The sequence below is a fragment of the Telopea speciosissima genome, chromosome 1 (assembly GCF_018873765.1).
Source record: "Telopea speciosissima isolate NSW1024214 ecotype Mountain lineage chromosome 1, Tspe_v1, whole genome shotgun sequence".
NCBI classification, from domain to species: domain Eukaryota; kingdom Viridiplantae; phylum Streptophyta; class Magnoliopsida; order Proteales; family Proteaceae; genus Telopea; species Telopea speciosissima.
The window spans coordinates 5,684,347-5,703,231 of NC_057916.1; the positions used below are offsets into that span (position 1 = coordinate 5,684,347).

Here is an 18,885-nt window from a genome sequence, read left to right on the forward strand (position 1 = left end):
AGGACCACCTTGGATTGCTGGTCCGGATGGCAATCAGTGGAGCCTAAACAAATTCTGGACTCTGGTTCCAGGTATCAGTTGGGATCGGTAGTGGCTGATCAACTGATATAGAACTCTTTGCTTCTCTTCACCACTTTGGTTATTAACTACAGTCAGGTTGGATCGCTGGTTCAGATGGCAATCAGTATTGTCCGATCCAGTTCTGGATCCTGGGTTTTAGATCATTGTGCAGAAATCATGTCCCAACAATCTGGACTGGACTTGACCACAACAGTTCCATGTGGCTGAAATGAAGAGCATGTGTATCAAATTAAATCACAATAGAGAATGCATGAATATGTGTTGCCTTATTAAGTAATTAGATGATATCTCTCTTTTTGGTAAGTAATTAGATGATATCTCTAAGGACTCACAACTGCCATTCAGGAATCAATTAAATAAATCTATAAGTATTACATTCAATTATTGTAACAGTATATATCTTACTCCATAATAATGGCCGCTTGTGGAGATCTGTAACACTGTTGCAAAGTGGCAGGTATCGTGTTTGCGTAATTTGTACTCTCAAAACCTCCATCCGGTGACGAAGCAAATTTTGCATCTTCAAACCCCATATAACCATCGAGCTTTAACAGGTCTTGTTCCGAGGAGTTTCACAGGTAACAGGAGGAACGCCAAATACCCAATCAAGAACATTCAGGTACTTGGACCGAAAAACCTCCCTCTCCTGAGCATAACAGTGCATGATGATAGCAGTTGACAAACTGAAAATAACTACATCAGCTCTCTTCAATCTCTTAGGCCGTGGCAACAAACCAGCCTCCACCATGCATGTGAAGAAGCTCTCAATTGCTCGTGAAAGGCAGTAGAGAGATATTTCAATCCGTCTGCTCTTCTTCTCGATCGCCAAGGCCAGACCAGTAGGAAACTGTTCACAAGGACAAGCACAGCACTTTAATAACAGATTAGACCCATAATCTCAGGGCAATAAGAAAGCCACCAAAGTTCACACACCGTTCCCATTGCCACCGTTGAAATGTTGCACCTCTGGAAAATCCTGAACACCAAGCACGTCCACATCCTAAAGCACAAATCAAACAATTATAACTGAGTAACTGACAGAGATAAAAAAATTCTATGTTCTAACTGTAATGCCTCAGTTGGAATTATGTGGCCACAACAAACTGCATAGACAATCAGGTTGGCACTGGTACCAATTGATACAGAGAAGAAGATTCACTAAACTTGGTAATCCTAGGAATAGGTTCAGATGGAAAATAAATAGGGAATAGAAGTAGATCAAAAGTTGCTGGATTTCAAAATACGAGAACAACGGAGAAATGAAGAACACTAATAGAAACAACTCAAAATAATAGCATCAAAGTTCAGTTAATTGCTCAATATTGTGCAATAGGGCTGCAAAGTTAAGAAAAGAGATTTTTCATGTTTTGCGAGGTGTAAAATTGAAGGGTTGGTTCCTAATAGGCAGAACAAAAAACCTAACAAATTTTAAAATTGAGTGATTTGTGGCCTTCGAGAGAAGATAAATAAGGGTCATAACCCAGTATATGCAAGTCTCATTTTCGCAGGTTCTGGGGAGAAGTGGATTGTAATAGGTCCTAGCATTCGGTTTTTTTGGTGTGGGGGGGGGGGGGGCGCAAAATTGCCACCCTTGGAAACGGTTTCATTAGCTATTTTACAACTAGAATCCCTCTTTTTCCCGATCCGGTTCCTCCACCACTGCATGGGTTCATGCAGAACGTAGCAATGTAGAAGTTCTGCAGAAAATCCATTAGGATCTCCATGAAAATGGAGGTGCAAGTATAGTGATGAGAGCACGATAAGCAGAGCTGAAACTGAAATAAATATTACTTATTGACCTAATCAACTGGCTTATCAGAATACAGTAATTATAGTTGCAGAAGAGAAAATGAGAACACTTAAAAAAAAGCAAACGAAAGAACAATTTAGGTTTGTATTACAAACCATCAATGGAAGAGAATCATTCTTTGTTCCATAAGTCATATGGCATTCCATTATGATATGAATGCCATAAATAGCTGACTCCCAGATCTGATTAGTCAATTCCAAGCTCAAATCCTATTCTAGAATGAAACACCCTTTTGAATTATCCTAAAACTGAATTGATTCTTACATTGAAGTAATTAAATCCTATTTTGTTTCAAACTAAATACATATAGATTCTCCCCTGCAGCATCAGGTATAAAGTAGTTCAGGATGACTGCAGTGATATTTCCCTTAGGTTGATTCACAGTTTGATCGAGTCCATGAGCAGCTTAACTGAAAAGGTGAGCACAAAGATTCTTCAACTAATGGTACATGTAACTGATATTGTGCACCTCATTTTACATTTTTCTGATAGCTTCACAAATGATTAAACTGAAAACTGGATGCAAAATTGGCAGAATATATTCCAATCAAAATTGTCAAAACATTAAAATTGCAAGTAAAGGCTGCAGTTTAGTCTCTCTCCTTTATATATATATATATATATATCCTTTTGTTACTTAATAATTAATAATAATAGCAGCATTAAACTCCACGGAAATTTTTGCAACTGGGGCCAAAAAGGCAAAATGTTATTTTATCTTAACGACAGCCAAATCAGATGGTGGTAATCATGTTGGTTCAGTACTTAGGAATAAAGTTTGACCAGTCCAAGCTAGTTTTATAATTTAAACCTATAGAGCTTGAAAGTGAGCACTTGACCAACACGCCAAGCACGACCTTCCACTGATAACAACAGAAAAAACAATATTCACTGGGCCAAAAGGACCCCTCAAGTAAAGGCTTCCTCAACTGGTTGACCAAAATGAGGATCCTAAATTGCACGAGCAATAGGTCTCACATGTAAACAGCCCTGTACCCATGACTCAAAATTTACTAGACAAGCTACTTGAAAAAGATTTCCAGAAGTCAAATAGCTGATTTCGAAGAAACTAGGATTTTAATGAGGATCCTAAATTGCATGAGCAATAGGTCTCACATGTAAACAGTCCTGTACCCATGACTCAAAATTTACTTGACAAGCTACTTGAAAAAGATATCCAGAAGTCAAATAGCTGATTTCGAAGAAACTAGGATTTTTTTTAGTACATTCGAGTATTGAACAAAGCAGATATTTGCTCATGTTGCTCATAAGGAACTGAATTTTATTAAAGCCTATTTTAGTTATATCATGTCTTCCTAGTTTAATAAAGTATCAAATAAGAAGGTTGTATCCTTATTCTTAAATGTGGGAAAAGATATTTCCATATTACATATATACAACAACAACTCAGCCTTATCCCAACTAAACGGGGTTGGCTACATGGATCCTTGCCCTCCAATCAGTTCTATTCGAGGTCATACTTGATACAAGGCCTAAGCTATGCATGTCTTTCCTCACCACTTCTCCTAATGTTATTTTAGGTCTGCCCCTGGCTCTTTTAGTTCCTTCAATCTGAATCACATCACTCCTCTATACTGGAGCATCCAAAGGCCTCCGTTGAACATGGCCATGCCACCTCAAATGACTTTCTCGTAGCTTATCATGTATTGGAGCTACTCCCAAACCAGCTCTAATATGATAATTCCTTACTTAATCCTTCCTACTTTTGCCACTCATCCATCTCAAAATTCTCATCTCTACTACACTGAGTTTATCTATATGATGCTTCTTAACTGCCCAGCATTCTGCACCATACATCATAGCCGGTCGTATGACTTGTCCTATAAAATTTTACTTTTTAAGTTTTAAGTGTAATGTATCTTGAAACTTTTCCCTCCATACACAAAAGGGAGATGTTTTAAAGTTCAAAGTACCCTTCTTATGTACTAAAGATAAGAATGCCACATCATGTACTACCTAGCTTTGCACTTCATACCATGTATGGAGTTGTACTACATACTGTATTTATCCCTTTGGACTATATATCTTCAATATAAGTAAGAAAGGCCTCTGTCATATCAGACAAGCCAAATCATTCTCTAATCTTCTTGTTCTCAACTCGGTATTAGAGCCCAATATTTTGGGTATTTATTTTCCCCTGCTAGAAGGTACGACCCTCCATGCAACCGAGGCTTCAGCCTCGCTCACCCGGCCGAGCATGATCTATTAAACATGCTTTAAGGCATGTCACGCCATGCTAACCACCGTTGACCCCTTACCTCGTATGGTCCCAGCGCCCCTACCGCCTTCGCCAGCCATTGCCAGACTTTTGCCTGGAGGGAATCTGGTTACTTAGAGAACCAAGAAGCAAACAGTGGTATCCATACCTAGTGCAGAAGCGGAATACCAAGCAATGACTCAAGGTGTGTGTCAGCATATATAGCTTAAAGTATTACTTGATGATCTGGGGGTGACATCTAAAGAACCTATAAGGCTCTACTGTAATAACAAGTCAGTATAGCTCATAACCCATTTCAACATGACATGACCAAGCATATTTAGATTGACAGATACTACATCAAAAAGAAGCTTAACCAGGGCTCAATTTGTATTCCGATTGTCACATCCAAAAATCAGTTAGCTGATGTATTTACGAAGGGTTTAAATTGTAAGCTATTATATCCTATTGTATGTAAGTTAGGCATGAGAGATATCTATGCAACAATTTGAGGGGGGTGTTAAGGATAGGATAAGAATGCCACGTTGTGTACTACCTAGCCTTGTACTCCATACCATGTATGCAGTTGTAGTACATACCGTATTTAACCCTTTGTACTCCATATCTTTAATATAATAAGAAAGGCCTCTGTCTAGACAAGCCAAATCATTCTCTAATCTTCTTGTTCTCAACTGGGACAAATCTTTGAATGAGTACTTCAATGCCTTAAAGGGAAAGTGGGAGGAGCTCAATATTCATCAACCTCTCACTACTGATCTGGAACAGTTGAAGATTCAGTGGGCTGAATTTCAAGTTGCAAAATTTATGGCCGGGTTGAATTTTGATTATCCATTTGTTAAGAGCCAGTAGTTTGTTGGGGAGAAGGTACCTTCCCAGAATGAGACCTCTCATCTCTAGCTTATTGTTTCTCCTTCTAGAGATGACATCTCACCCTCTCCTAAGGCAGGTTCTATGTTTGTTGCTGGTCTTGGTCGTGGTTCTACCTTTCTTGGGGGAGGTCGTGGTTGTGGTACAGCCGTACAGGTGAGCAGTAGACTGACAAACCTTTAAGACAATGTACTTTTGGTGGCAAGTCTAATCATATGGTTGAGACATGTTGGGCTAAACATGGTAAACCACAATGGGCTCGACAATTAGCTAATACACCTATATCAGATGGTAATACTAAGAAGGTGTCTTTTTGGCGACACCAACCTTTCCAGTTCATCTGCAGCTTCTCCATCAAGTTCTGTGTCTCGAAACGATTATAAACAAATATTTTTTTTATAAAAATAAACAAATACTTAAACATATCCAAAATTTCTTGAGTTATCCACTGCTACTTTCTCATCCACAGGCACTCTGGCACACCCAAGTACATAAGCATTTAACACTACCACATCTTCCACTCCTTACATAATTGATTCTGGTGCTCCCCCCAAATGACTGGTAAGTCAAAATTGTTTTCTTCCTTCTCTATAATTCACAATCCTTCCCTGTAATTCTGGTTGATGGGTCTTTAACCGATGTGATTGGTCACAGTATGGTTTCACTTCATCCATGACTCTGTCTTTTGTTCATGTACCACAATTACCTTTAAGTATTTTATCAATCAATTACCTTACTAAATCTCTAAATTTCCTCTTATTATGTTCTTTAGGATCTTCAGAGTTCAGACAAGGAGGACGATTGGTGGATGGACTATATTATCTTAATTGTGTTGCACCTTCTATTGCTTCTACTACTACTTCTGGTGGTCTTTCCCCTATTCAGTGGCACTTTCAGTTTGGAAATATCATTATCAAAACTTCAGCATATGGCACGTAGTTGCAAATCTGTGTCTCGCCTTTAGTGTGGAGCTTGTGAACTCAGGGAGCATCATCAGCCGTCTCCCCTTCTTGTAGTGTGTCTAGAAGTCCTTTATTTTCTTTAGTATATTCAGATATTTGGGGTCCTTGTCGTGTCAAAAATAGGTTACATTTTTCTTATTTTTTCACTTTTGTGGACGATCATTCTCGTTTGACTTGGTTGTATTTTATGAGAGATCATTCAGAATTTCTTTCGTTGAGAAACACAGACATTTATTGGAGATTGCTCAGTCTATAATGATTTATATGAATTTTCCCAAACAATTTTGGTGTGATGCGTTTCTCATCCCTTGTTATTTGATTAACCAAATGCACTCTTCTGTCTAGATAACGGATCACCTTTCTCTATTGTGTTTCCAAAATCTCCCTTATTTTCTTTGCCGCCTCGGGTTTTTGGATGCGTGTGCTTTGTTCATAATTTGCAACCTCAAGTTGAAAAGTTGTCTCACAGGGATTTTAATTATGTTTTTCTTAGTTACTCTAGAACTCAAAAAGGGTACAAAGTGTTATGATCTACTTACTCAACGGCAATTTGCAGTGCCATTGTTACATTCTTTGAGAATATTCCATATTTTTTACCTATTGCCACTAGCTCTTCCCTTGACATAGGTGTTGTTCGGTCATCTCTTATTCCTACTCTTGAGCCATTTGATGATGCTCCAACCACTATCTCATCTGCAGTACTGAAGTGTACCAACGGCGTAAGAAGACAATGTAGCCTGATTCGGTTCTTCTTGCTTCACAGCCCACCACACGGTTCGATCTTCCAGCTCGAGCTTCTGTTTCCTCCTCGTGATGACTTCCTAGTTACTCTTCGCAAAGGTACCAATTCTAGTACTCAGAAATCCATGATTGCTTATCCTATAGAAAATTTTGTTTCTCTATCTCACCTTCCATCTCCCTTATATAGCTTTGCTTTATCCTTATCTACTCACTCCATTCCTAAAACTAATCATGAGGCGTTATCTCATCCTGGGTGGAAAGCAGCTATAGAAGCGGAAATGGATGCCTTGATTCTCATTAGACATGGACTTTAGTAGATTTACCTCCAGGTAAAGACCTTGTTCGGCGTCATTGAGGGTACACCATTAAGTACAATCCATAGATTCAGTTGAATGGCTAAAAGTCTGTTTAGTTGCGAAAGGTTATACTCAGACCTATCACCTATGGTCTGGATTACTTTGAGACCTTCTCTCCTATTGCTCGTCTTAATTCGGTTCATGTGCTCATTTCCTTAGTTATGAACTTAGACTGGCTTTTATATCAGTTGGATATCAAGAATGCTTTCTTTTTAGTGATATACTCATCTACATAAGGAGGTGTATATGGAACAACCTCTAGAATATGTTGCTCAATGGGAAAATGCTCACAAAGTTTGTAAGTTACACGAGGCCTTTTATGGTTTCAAACAGTCACCTAAAGCCTGGTTTGATAAGTTTAGTTCGATTGTTACTCGGTGCGGATTCTCGTAGTGTAATTCTGGATCATTCTATGTTTATTCATCGCTAGGATTCTAGGGTGATTGTATTGGTGGTGTATGTCGATGATAGTATCATATCTGGCAATGATGCATTTGGGATTACAAAAGTGAAATCTTATCTACTAAAACATTTTCAAATGAAAGACTTGGGTGCCCTCAAGCATTTTCTTGGAATTGAAGTGCTTCGAAGGAAAAAAGGGATTAGTCTGGCATAGAAAAAACTGTATTAGACCTTTTGTTTGAGACTGATATGCTTGCTTCTAAACCAGTTGATACATCTATTGATCCACACCAGAAGTTTGGGACAAATGATGGCAAGGAATTTGATGACAAGCACCGGTACAGGAGATTAGTAGAGAACTTATTTATATTACTGTTACTAGAATAGAAATATCTTTTGTTGTTGGAGTTATTAGTCAGTTTATGGAGTACCTAAGAAGACTCACTGAGAGGCAGTGTGTTGAATCATAAGGTATCTTAAGGGTGCTCCAGGAAAGGGGCTCATTTACCGAACTAATCAGCATATTGGTTTGGTTGGATATTCTGATGCAGACTGGGCTGGTGCTGACAGTGATAGGAGATCTACCACAAGTTACTGTACGTTCATTGATGGCAATCTTGTCATATGGAGATGCAAGAAGTAAACAACTGTGGCTAGATCCAATGCTAAGGCTGAGAATAGGGCTATGGCTCATACTGCAACTGACTTGATTTGGATGAAATCATTGCTTCAAGAGTTGGGGTTTCCGGTTACTAAACCAAAGAAGATGTTTTATGATAATCAAGTTGTTATCTATATTGCAATAACCCAGTATTTAATGAAAGGACCAAACACATTCAACTTGATTGTCAAGTTGTGAGGAATGCAGTACGAGGAAGTTGACTGATACACCATTTATTTCCGCAGATCAGTTGGGTTATATGTTTACCAAGCCTCTGCTTAGTCAAACTTTCCGGAAGGGCTGTTCCAAGCTGGGCATGGGTGATTTATATGCTCCAACTTGAGGGGGAGTGTTAAGTGTATTGTTATTATCTATTGCGTTAGTGTTACCGCAGGGGGTAACTTGGGGACATAGTTTGGTTTCTAAAGTTATTTATGTACTATTTAGTAATTCGGTTTAGTGTTAAGAGTACACTTGTAAACTCTCTTTTATCATACTATATTAAGCATCATAGGGGCTTATGGTTTGATATTCTGGACAAAACCGTGACTGGTTTTCTCTCCAGACCTGCGGCTCTCTCTCTTCTTCACTTTCCTTCTTCTTTCTTCTTCTCTTGCTTTGTGATACTGGTTTCCTTTGTTTGATACGATTTGAACCTCTTAATTGGGAGGTGTTCGTCCTTGCCAACTGAGCTACCCCCTTGGGATTAATAACATCATTTCTTACTTCTTTAGTTTGCAACTTAAGGGATCTACACACACACCAAGAGAGAGAGAGAGAGGTTGGATGTGAGGGCCAGATTTTGTTGGTAACAGAGACGCACGAGAATTGAAGAGAGGGTTGCTCACAAGGGAGTAGAATCACGGCTCAAATCAGACTAGATTACACCATTTCCGATGGGCTGGGCAAGGGATCCAACCTTACTTGTACACTGATCCCTGATTGTATTGGGATGTTGAAGTAGAAAAAATGTGTTCATTTAACTAAACTGTAGAAACCTATATTCAGCCCTTTCTTTACCACATGAACAGGGTAGAATTGGAATTTAGAATAACCCATTGATGTCAACCTAATGGTTGTCACATTTTATGTTCAAGGGACCAAAGGGAGAAACTTTCAAAACATTGTGTACTTAAGCTATACTTAGAGCCATGTGCAATTTGGCAATATCTTTTTCTATATCAAATATTGAGGCTATTTTGCAATAAAAATGGGGTTTATCTTGATGAGGAGTAGTACATTTTGATAACAAATAAAATTTCATCTAAAGAAAGCAGTCTAACTTAGCCATCATTCAAGCTCTGAACATTTGACTTGAACTCCTATTTCAAAAGTAGCCCAGTTTGTGAGCCTGAAATTTTAAATTTCATTAGTTTAGTTGAGTTTTGAGAGGTTTTGTATATTCTAGGTTTGGAAATATGAATATATAATATGTAGTGTTCCATCTATTTGTCATGGGATCCACAGTAAGCCCTGTATAGTTGCTTTCTTAAGCATTGTATGAAAGTTTTTAAAACAATTGTCTAATTATGAATATTGGCCCTTTTTTTCTTGTGGGATAAATACTCATGAATAGCATTCTCAAATAAAATAAGTTGCTGCTTCTATCCTACAGAAGCAAGGTATTTGCCTTGAGCAATTATTCCCCTCTTCCCTGTACTCTCCCTTTCTAAATCTGTGGTAGAACCCTGTTGCTAGTTGCTTTTACTTTAAGGCTATGTTTGGATGCCAAGAAAAGAAAAGTTTAAACATGAGACAAAAATCATGATGATGCAATGATTGAATTATGTATCTATCTCTCTCCTCGAATTCTTTTTTTTTTTGAATTTTTTCTGTTCTTCTCTTTTCCTGACATCCAAACATAGCCTGAGGTTTTCTTTTCTTGTAAATTGAGAAAAAACTTACAAATTTTTGTTAACAGAGTATCAATCTAGCAGTTTCTCTATTAGCATTATTAATAAAGTAATATTTGATGTAAAATGCAGTAATGAATTAACCACCTTATGCAAATCCCTTCTTGTACCATGATAGTGCATGTGACATAAGGAAAATTAAATGCTATACCATGCAGACGAACAATATGCAGAGAGAAACAAGCTTGATCTTGCAGTACCAAGGAGACACTTCCCCAAAATTGTATAATGCCTGCACAATGCTCAGCATGAATGCATTAGAATAGAACAATATAAAATCATGACAATGTGCAGAGAAAAAAACCAAGATAATGAGTATAAATTTGCGGAAATCATTCCAATAGCACATCATCAAAATCCAGATTTCAAAAAAATGCCATGCACTCTCTCCATATCCATCAAATTTAATGATAGAAGAAAATAATTGAATCTAGCTAAAATGATCAACAATGAGAAGCAAAGCCTTAATTAAGTAGTTTCCTATGGATATGGAACCAAAGAGCCATACGAAGATAATGTGAAAAGTGCCAGCAGTGATTAACAAAACTGTTCAAGAGGGGGAATCATCATACTGCCTATTTATCTCTGATCTGTCTATGAAGATTCCCTGATTGCAACTGGAATATTTCTAATGCTGACAGGGAATCTAATATCCTAAGTAGCCTGGTCTACCCAACCCATCTGTCCAATGGCATAGAAGTTAGAATTGCCAAATGATGGTCCCAAGTTTTAGTTCTTGTCAGTAACTTGAATTTCATAATAAGAGAATTGGAAAGATAAGCACATCAGCAAGTTAAACGTCAAAGAAATCACAGGTTAACAGAGAAATAATTGAAGCAAAACGCATAAGAAATTTCAGACCGGAGCCAGAGGATGGAGTCCAAAAGCAACCAAAAGATAGATCAATCTTATAGGTTCTTTCACAAATTTAAGAACCACAGAGAACAAAATTCATGCAGAAGCACAAGCTTTAAGAATTGAAAGAAACAGTATATATCAACTGGATGTAAAAGACTATAAGAACCCCCCCCCCCCCCCCAAAAAAAAAAAAAAAAAAACCAAAGAAAGAAGAAAAAGACGGAAGATTTGATCGAAAGAATTACTGAATAACGGAGAGAGCAAACATGTCAATAATTGAAAAAAACTTGCCAATACAACTCAACTAAGCCTCATTCCAACTAAATGGGATCTGCTACACGGATCCTGTTTCCCTATTCAACTCTATTTAGAGCCATATTTATCATCAACCCTAATCCATACATGTCTCTCCTCAGATACACTAGTTTTATTTTCTATGTGGTTTTATTTCCGCCCAACATCCAGCTCAATACACAATACTGGTCATATAGCTGTCTCATAAAATTTTGCTTCGAGTTTTAGTGAAACACAGCAATCACAAAACTCTAAAAGCATCTCTTCACACCATCCACCCCACTTTAATTTATGGGTAAAATCTTCCTCAATTATCTAAAATTATCACTTTGAGGTATCTCCCTGTTGTAAATTCTAAACCCCAGTTTCAGTACTATTTCTATTGCATGTGTGTGTGTGTGTGTTTATCTTACCCGGATTATCTTAAAAATTTTATTCCAAAGTGTTTCTCCATTATTTTAATTTAGCATTTATCCCTGTTTTTTCATTTATCAACAGAAACAATATAATCAACAAAAAATATACACCAGGGAAACTCATCCAAAATATGTCTAGTCAACGCATCTATGAGTAGCACAAAAAAAAAGAGGGGCTTAAAGATGGTTCTTGATGTAATCTTACTATAATTGGATCCTTCATTTGTTTTCAAGGTCATGAAATTTACCCTATCTTGAAATTTATTAAGTTATAACTGTCGTTAGAGATAGAAAGCCTTCACCAGACATCAAATTAGTTATTAAAAAAAGAATAATCATGCATGCACAAGACACCACTAGCTGGCCAGACTTGGACCCACTTCACAGCAATTGGTCGTTACTACAAATTATATAGTGATTTCTTCAAGAAAAAATAGGACTTCACACAAAGTTTAACTTGTCATTTCTTAGCGAGAAGATGATGAAATAACTGGAGTGTACTAGGTAGAGTAATAAACCCCCAAAAAGTTACCTTTTTAAGAGGTCTAGACGATGTACTATCAGAGCAGGAATAAAATATACTGGAAGATAGACCGGCAATGCCCTTCCATAGGCTTGAACGAAAAAGGAAATGACATGTTCTGCACAAGATTGATGTCCATGTATAATCTGCAGAAACATTTGAATAATAGCATATCAGTTTTTTTTTCTTTTTTTAACTAGTAATAATACTCGGTTGTTGAAGTTTTCACAACACTAACATAGGAACGTACTGGAAAACTTCAAAATTTATCAAGATAAAATAATCACTGCAAATTATTAATGCAAAAATTCTAAACAAGTAGCTTCAAGAACTGGTGTTTTTTTTATGGATGGCCATTTCAAGTATTGCAATCCATAAAAATACTCTTTTTCAGGTGGTCTACGAGCTGCTGCTCGATCAATTAGCTATGAAATACCATTAACTCTATGTGTGTTATCAATATTTCTACGTTTGATTCGTTGGGACATAAACTTTTATTTAATTTGCTTTTTTACTTCAAATTTATTACTTTATTTGAACTTTGACTTTGGTTTCTAGTAAAGGAGTTTAATGTATTGACTAGATAACTTTATTTTTTTACTCATCGTTCCAGTTAATGAACTTAGGCAGATAGTTATACGAGAGAAACAAAACAACTTAAAAATTCGCAGTAAGAAGATTGAATCTCATTTCCTATGTATAGAGTTGAGTGGAAGTAAACATAAGTAAAGCAATAGAAACTATTTACCCTAAGATTGATTGATTAATCATCAAGGCTTAAAGTGGGTGCAAAAGATCAAATGTACAGAATTTTCGGTATTGCATGTATTATCATACCGGGGATCAAACAAAAAGAGTGGACGGTTAGTAACACCAACGTATACAAAGAATTAGTAATAGAGATAATAATGCAAGTTAGGACTACATAAAAGGAATTCCAATGGGGCTTTAAGTTGGTAGAAATGATCAAGAAGTACTTTCTCATGTTCCCAATTCAGAGTATCCTCTTATCCATTGATAAAAGAAATGACTATCAGGAATGAAGTAATCGTTTTTTTTTAGTCCCTTGTTCTGAGAAAGAAGAATAGGAACGAAAGAAATGGAATGCAATTGCATGCAATAGAAAGAAAAAAAAAAAAAGGAAAAATAATTTACAGAGCATTTACAGAATCCACTTAAGAATAAGCACCCCAAACACTCCCAAAAAGAAGAAAACAGAAAAGACTATAAAACTTAAGGTTTCAAATGTGAATTCCTCCATTTCCAAAAAAACAAGCAAATAAAAAAAATTAAAAAAACTCTCGAAAGCTGAATTACTATGACAAAACAAAAGATGCTGAAATGTTCTTTTTCATAAGACAAGACTTTAAAACACAAAAAATATAATATTTTGAAATTTTGAAGATTCACAAATTTTGAATATAATTTAATCAACCCAGCCTAAGCCTCAAGCCAAAGAGTTCGTGGAACCTAAGGGATGTCTGGCCTTCAATTCACTGCATTCAACTCATGTGAAAATGCATGTGTTATTTAGTTGGGGGGGGGGGGGATGGAAGGATGGTGTTAAAGCCCAATTCTCAGAGAAAGTGTATTACAACTTCCTGTAGCGCCATCATATGGAAAAGTGCTGCCCCTGTTTTACTTCAGTTTTGTCCCTAAAGAAATTCCTAACCCAATAACCCTTGATCAGCTCAACTACTGCAGATGTTGCCAAAGAAAAAACTTGTCCATGTATTTAGTACTTTATGAATAGCCTTGATTTTGTACTTTTGGTCATCTTGGGTCCTAATCTGATCTATGAAATATATTGTTTTTGGTGCCAATCACCCAAAAAAAGGTGTCAACACAAGTAATGTGTGTCTTCCCATGAAAAGCAGAGAACTATAAATTTAGGGAATGCATACCGAACATGGCACTTTCATTTGAGGATCAAGCTTTATGTTGACACCATTGGACTTGTAGTACTTCTCTATCCCATCCAACTTGGTGAAAGGCATGCTGCTTGCTAATTCTTTGATGCCTTGCAATATAACAGAATCCTTTCCACCATGCTTATTAAGAAAAGACCTGTATGATGGAGGCAGACTGTCTTGCTTCAATATATATGCCGACCTGCAAAAAAAATAAAATTGAAATTGATCATATTCGGGCCTGAATCTTTCTTCCTTAAGCCTTCCAAATAAGAAAGATGATAAGTAGGGGCATATTTGAAGTATTCTTTATGAATTTTACACGGTAATCTGTCCAGAGGTCTGAAGAGGCTGTTCTTTGTTACTAGTCTACTTGGATTCCAAGGTTGCAGAGACTTACATCAACCACGACCCAGTGTCCCTGGTGCAGCTCTAAGAAATTGAGAAACCACAAAAACAATTTTTAATGTCGCATATTTTGATTTTGGATACATAAATAATGAATTATGAAAGAGGGAACTGGTTAAATAATACAAATGACCCAGTGTCTTGGTGCAGCTCTAAGAAACTAACCACAAATATCATTCTCACTTGACTAGAATCAAACATCTCAGGTAAACTATCCTACATATATACATATATATATATATATATATTGAACCACCAGGGGAGGGTACACTAGCAAACTTGCTCTATCTCTCTACTCCTAACATGAAATGACCTTGCTGCCCAGTTGTGTACGAAACCATTCTGTCACACTTCATTAGTATACTCCGATATTACAGCTTGAACAAGCAATCTCACGAGGGGATGTTTATGTGTATGATAAGTACAAGGAAGTTCTAAAGAGATATTAGGTCAGTGGCTTGGACATATGCTCTATTCGAAGCATAATCTATCCCAAACAACACTATAGCAAGTGCAATTTAATTAGAGATACAAGGGGCAGGGAATAATTTCCTATAAACCTGCTTCAACTCCTACTCCTCAAGGATTGGATGCAATATGACACCAGATAAAGAGAGGAATTACTTGTTATCTATTGATATTTAGCACTCAATTCTTTTTCAGGCACATAACTTGATACTCGTCCTTTTCTTTCTTCCTTTCTTTCCTTCCTCAACCCTCCCTCCTTTGGAAAATGTCAATAAACTAAAGCGAAAAAGGACTCCGTCCAGGAGCGTCACTCCTGCACCCAGACACAGCATGGGGCAAAATGACTGCCCCCCCCCCCCCCAATGAAAGATGGTAATTCTGCCCCATTGGCCCCTCTGCTGGCGCAGGGACCATGCTCCCGGACAGAGAACGCATCCCATAAACTAAATTATATAAGAAGTACAGCAAGAGGGGGTAAGAAACGGACCAAAGAAACAGTTAATTACAGACAAGACTACAAGACAAGATCCCAAAATGCACTGAATCTATAAAAAGTACATTAGCCAACAACTGACTATATAAATCACTTAGCAATGATAATGGACCACTTTCAACATCAGTGCACTTAATGGCTGCTATGGAGAGTGGCATCAGGAGAGCCTAAGAACAGCATCACCGGCAATATTTTCTCATTGACTTCATCCTCAGGTTTCTTAGAATTTCCAGAGTTCCTCTACTTTCTTAGTTTCCAAGTATCCACCCATTTTCATAGGGATAGTTCTTCTATGTTTACCTGACTTTCACTCACCCCTTATTTTTCCAACCAGTCAAGCATCTGAAGACTGGAAGAGCAGGCCACTGTGGAGAAAGGCTGCTATACAATATGTCCAACATTCCAAGAAAAATAGCACCAGAGGAGAAGGTGGTTCACTAATACAATGCCAGTCTTGTAGAAGTCACATGGGTTCTGAATACTCCAGCCCCTAGCTCCTGTTTATTAACAAACCATTCACTAAAATTATGTCTCTGGCTGCTGCAAAAATGAAAAAAGATTGCCTTCCTGGGCTCTTAGTCACCCACAAATTTCTGAAAATTTGAGAATGTAGCCCTGATCCATTATGATTCACATAAAATTCATCATGAGCAACCCAGTAAAACTCCAACTTCTCCAGAAGTCATATCTCCAAGTCAATAATATCGTGGCAAAATCCTGTGTTCCATACCACTATCATGACATCCTTGTAAGCAATGAAATAACACATAGCCGTGAAATTCAATTTTGAGAATTATTTTCACACCAGTGATCAGCCAGAATTTGGTGACATTACCTTTTCTCACATTATTCCAATCCCTTATATAACCCAAAAGAAAACAACTTGCCCCCAGAGTGTGTTTGATTGCTTGGTTTAGTCTCTCAACACTTGGATACTATGGTTGCGTTAACATTTAACAAAATTACTGACACAAAGTATAACCCAATGAAGTAACCGTTAATGCAGTTAAGGTCATGAGTTTCAAAGTTATAAACTCTTGTAAAATAATTGTTTTCCATAATGCAGATACTACCATAGTCCTTAGGCTCGTAGGTGCAATGGAAGTTTCAAGGAGGTCTGATAACAGGAAAACTCTCTACAAAAAGAATTACAGTTTGTCCACAAGGGACAAATACAATGTCCAACCTCATTTAAAGAGCAAGCAAATAGGAATAGAAACTTTCAAAAATAAATTGATTGTAATTAACAGTTGGGGAAAAGGAAAAGATAGGAATCGAAATTTAGGCACTACAGAAAAAGACTTATTGTAGAATTAAATTTTTTTCCCAGAGGTTACGTACAGAATTTGGGAAGAGGAGAGGCACATTAGGAAAATGTCGCCGTGTGCCCACGTTAAAGGTTTACAAATGCGTCCAAATCGTTTGCTCTTTATCCCACATCTGGATGCTAGTACAGCAGCTCGCATAAGGATGTATATGGCTAGGCCTGTGTGCTGCGTATTTGGTCCAGTCAAAAGCATCGAAGGCCCTGCAAGAAGCCCGGCAAACAGTGCCCTCCACTTCGCCGTCCTGATCCAGAATGAGATATAAATTAAATGAGCACCTAAAATACCAAATTCCTTTTTATTCTACTCTGGTAAACAAATATGAATTACAACATGATCAAACTAGAGTTATTCAAAGAGGAGAAATGAAGAAGAGGAAGATGATGATGGACAATAAGAATCGTTACATGCCTACGATATCCTCCCAAAGCAGCAATACACTCATCGACAGAAACAAATGTGCCTGCAAAGGTACCGAGGAAGAGGCCGTATCTTAGAGTCTCCTTAATTGCTAAAACAATCGCCTCGCTATTCGGAACCACTCCGGTCTTTCTGAAACCGAGGGAAATCAAAATCAAAATCATAATCACAACCTTTGAGTCTGAACCAAAGATTAATTTCAGAAACTCTTTGTAAACCATCTAGAGGTGGAAAAGGACCTTCCTCTCCTCAACCGGGCGAGGATCGAAAAGGCCGCGAGTCCACCTTTTAAACCTGCACCAATGGTAAAACCCTTGGTGGCAGCGGCAACACATCTCCGTAACTTCTCCCAGTCCCTCTCATATCTCAAATCAGAACTAAGAAAAGAACAATAAGATGAGGAAGGAGGGCCAGATTTCCCGCAATGAGGACAACTTTGTTCGTCCGATACAGTGCGGCTCTCGCCGTGAAAGCCACCATTGTCGCCGGAAAAGCATCTGCAACAGGCAACCGATGCATCGGTTCCGACGCAGGGCGGAGACATGGTGGCTAATAGGATCTCAATTCTCAAGAGATCATCGCCATCACACAAATACGAGTGCCTTCAGAGAGCTTAAGGCCGGAGCCAAAAAAGCGGGTGAGAAGTTAGACGCTTTTATTAGCACCCCATAAGCGGATTTTTATCGTCTCAATTACATCTTCATCAATTACATTTCAAGTGCACACCTAAGATGAGGACACGTGGCTTAATAGAATCTCACGGTCGAAATTGAATTGAACGATTTCACTTTCATTTCACACATTGCTATTTTTCCCTCCATTCTCTCTCTCTCTCTCTCTCCCACCTCTCCTCTCTCAAGACGACCTGACCAGACGGCGGTGGAGGTGGTTTCCGTCACCGTAATCTGCATCCTCACGCGCGCGGCAACCTCACGTCGATTGAGCACCCTCACAAACCTCTTTCTTTTTAAATCCCTAACTCCTCTCTGCCATAGCTCAGTTCGAATCGTTCTTCTTCTTCGTCGCACAAGCGAAGCTATTGCCCCTGCAACTTCAAGTATGAGACTATTTCGTCAAAGAATCATGGTTTTCCTTATACCAAACCCAGCTTTGTTCCGATTTTGCATTTATTTTCGAGACCAAACCCTATCTCCTCTCCTCCAAGGCGGGCGTAACGACTACGGCGACTCCTCTTCACACTCCCGGTATCCCCATGACTCCTTTCCTTCGCTCTCATTACGTTTACATTGCCTCTTTGTTTTTTTTTTTTTTGTTGTTGTTGTTGTTGTTGTTGTTGTTGTCATTGTGTCGATTTGGAACCAAATCAATCGGTGATTATTTAGTGGATTTCGAGTGGTATACGTGGATTCGAAGTGAAGACACAGTGGATTCTGTTTTTGTTTTGTTTTTTTTGTTCTTTCTTTTTATGTATCCCTTTCTATCATTCAAGCAAGGTTCGAGGTTAGATTTGTTAGTTTCTAAACCCGATGGCTATAGTGTTTTACACAAATTACGGTTTGATTTGCTTCCATCCTTGATTCTAGCTTCCGATTTGGTTATTGATTGTTTCTTGCCATACACGAATGCGGTTTATCTCTTTCTCTGTTTTGATCTCTTTTCGATTTAAAACTTTCCATCAATTTCTGGTTTTTCCTGGTTCATGTCAAATTTTTTGTGTCGATTTGGTAGAAGATAGAATGTAAACTTGACAATTAATCAATTTATGGACTGTTATTGG

General features: G+C 37.9%; 1 protein-coding gene across 1 annotated transcript; it reads right to left on the reverse strand.

The window, feature by feature from the left end:
- Positions 1-402: 402 nt before the first annotated feature.
- Positions 403-17,788, reverse strand: LOC122672237. Its single transcript, XM_043869734.1, has 8 exons — positions 17,387-17,788; positions 17,139-17,279; positions 16,744-16,971; positions 14,028-14,235; positions 12,133-12,269; positions 10,184-10,264; positions 1,015-1,081; positions 403-928 (listed from the first exon to the last, which is right to left on the reverse strand). The coding sequence occupies exons 1-8, from the start codon at positions 17,689-17,691 to the stop codon at positions 629-631; spliced, it is 1,467 nt and encodes a 488-aa protein (XP_043725669.1). The 5' UTR covers positions 17,692-17,788; the 3' UTR covers positions 403-628.
- Positions 17,789-18,885: the final 1,097 nt, after the last annotated feature.

What these genes read in the sequence shown, in the direction of transcription:
- LOC122672237 (XM_043869734.1), bottom strand. Translation starts at nt 17,691, where the DNA reads ATGTCTCCGCCCTGCGTCGGAACCGATGCATCGGTTGCCTGTTGCAGA. An exon ending in CTCTCCTCTTCCCAAATTCT is followed by an intron (nt 14,236 to 16,743) that starts GTACGTAACCTC and finishes TTTTTTTTGCAG; the next exon opens with GTCGGCATATATATTGAAGC. An exon ending in AAATGAAAGTGCCATGTTCG is followed by an intron (nt 12,270 to 14,027) that starts GTATGCATTCCC and finishes ATGTTTCTGCAG; the next exon opens with ATTATACATGGACATCAATC.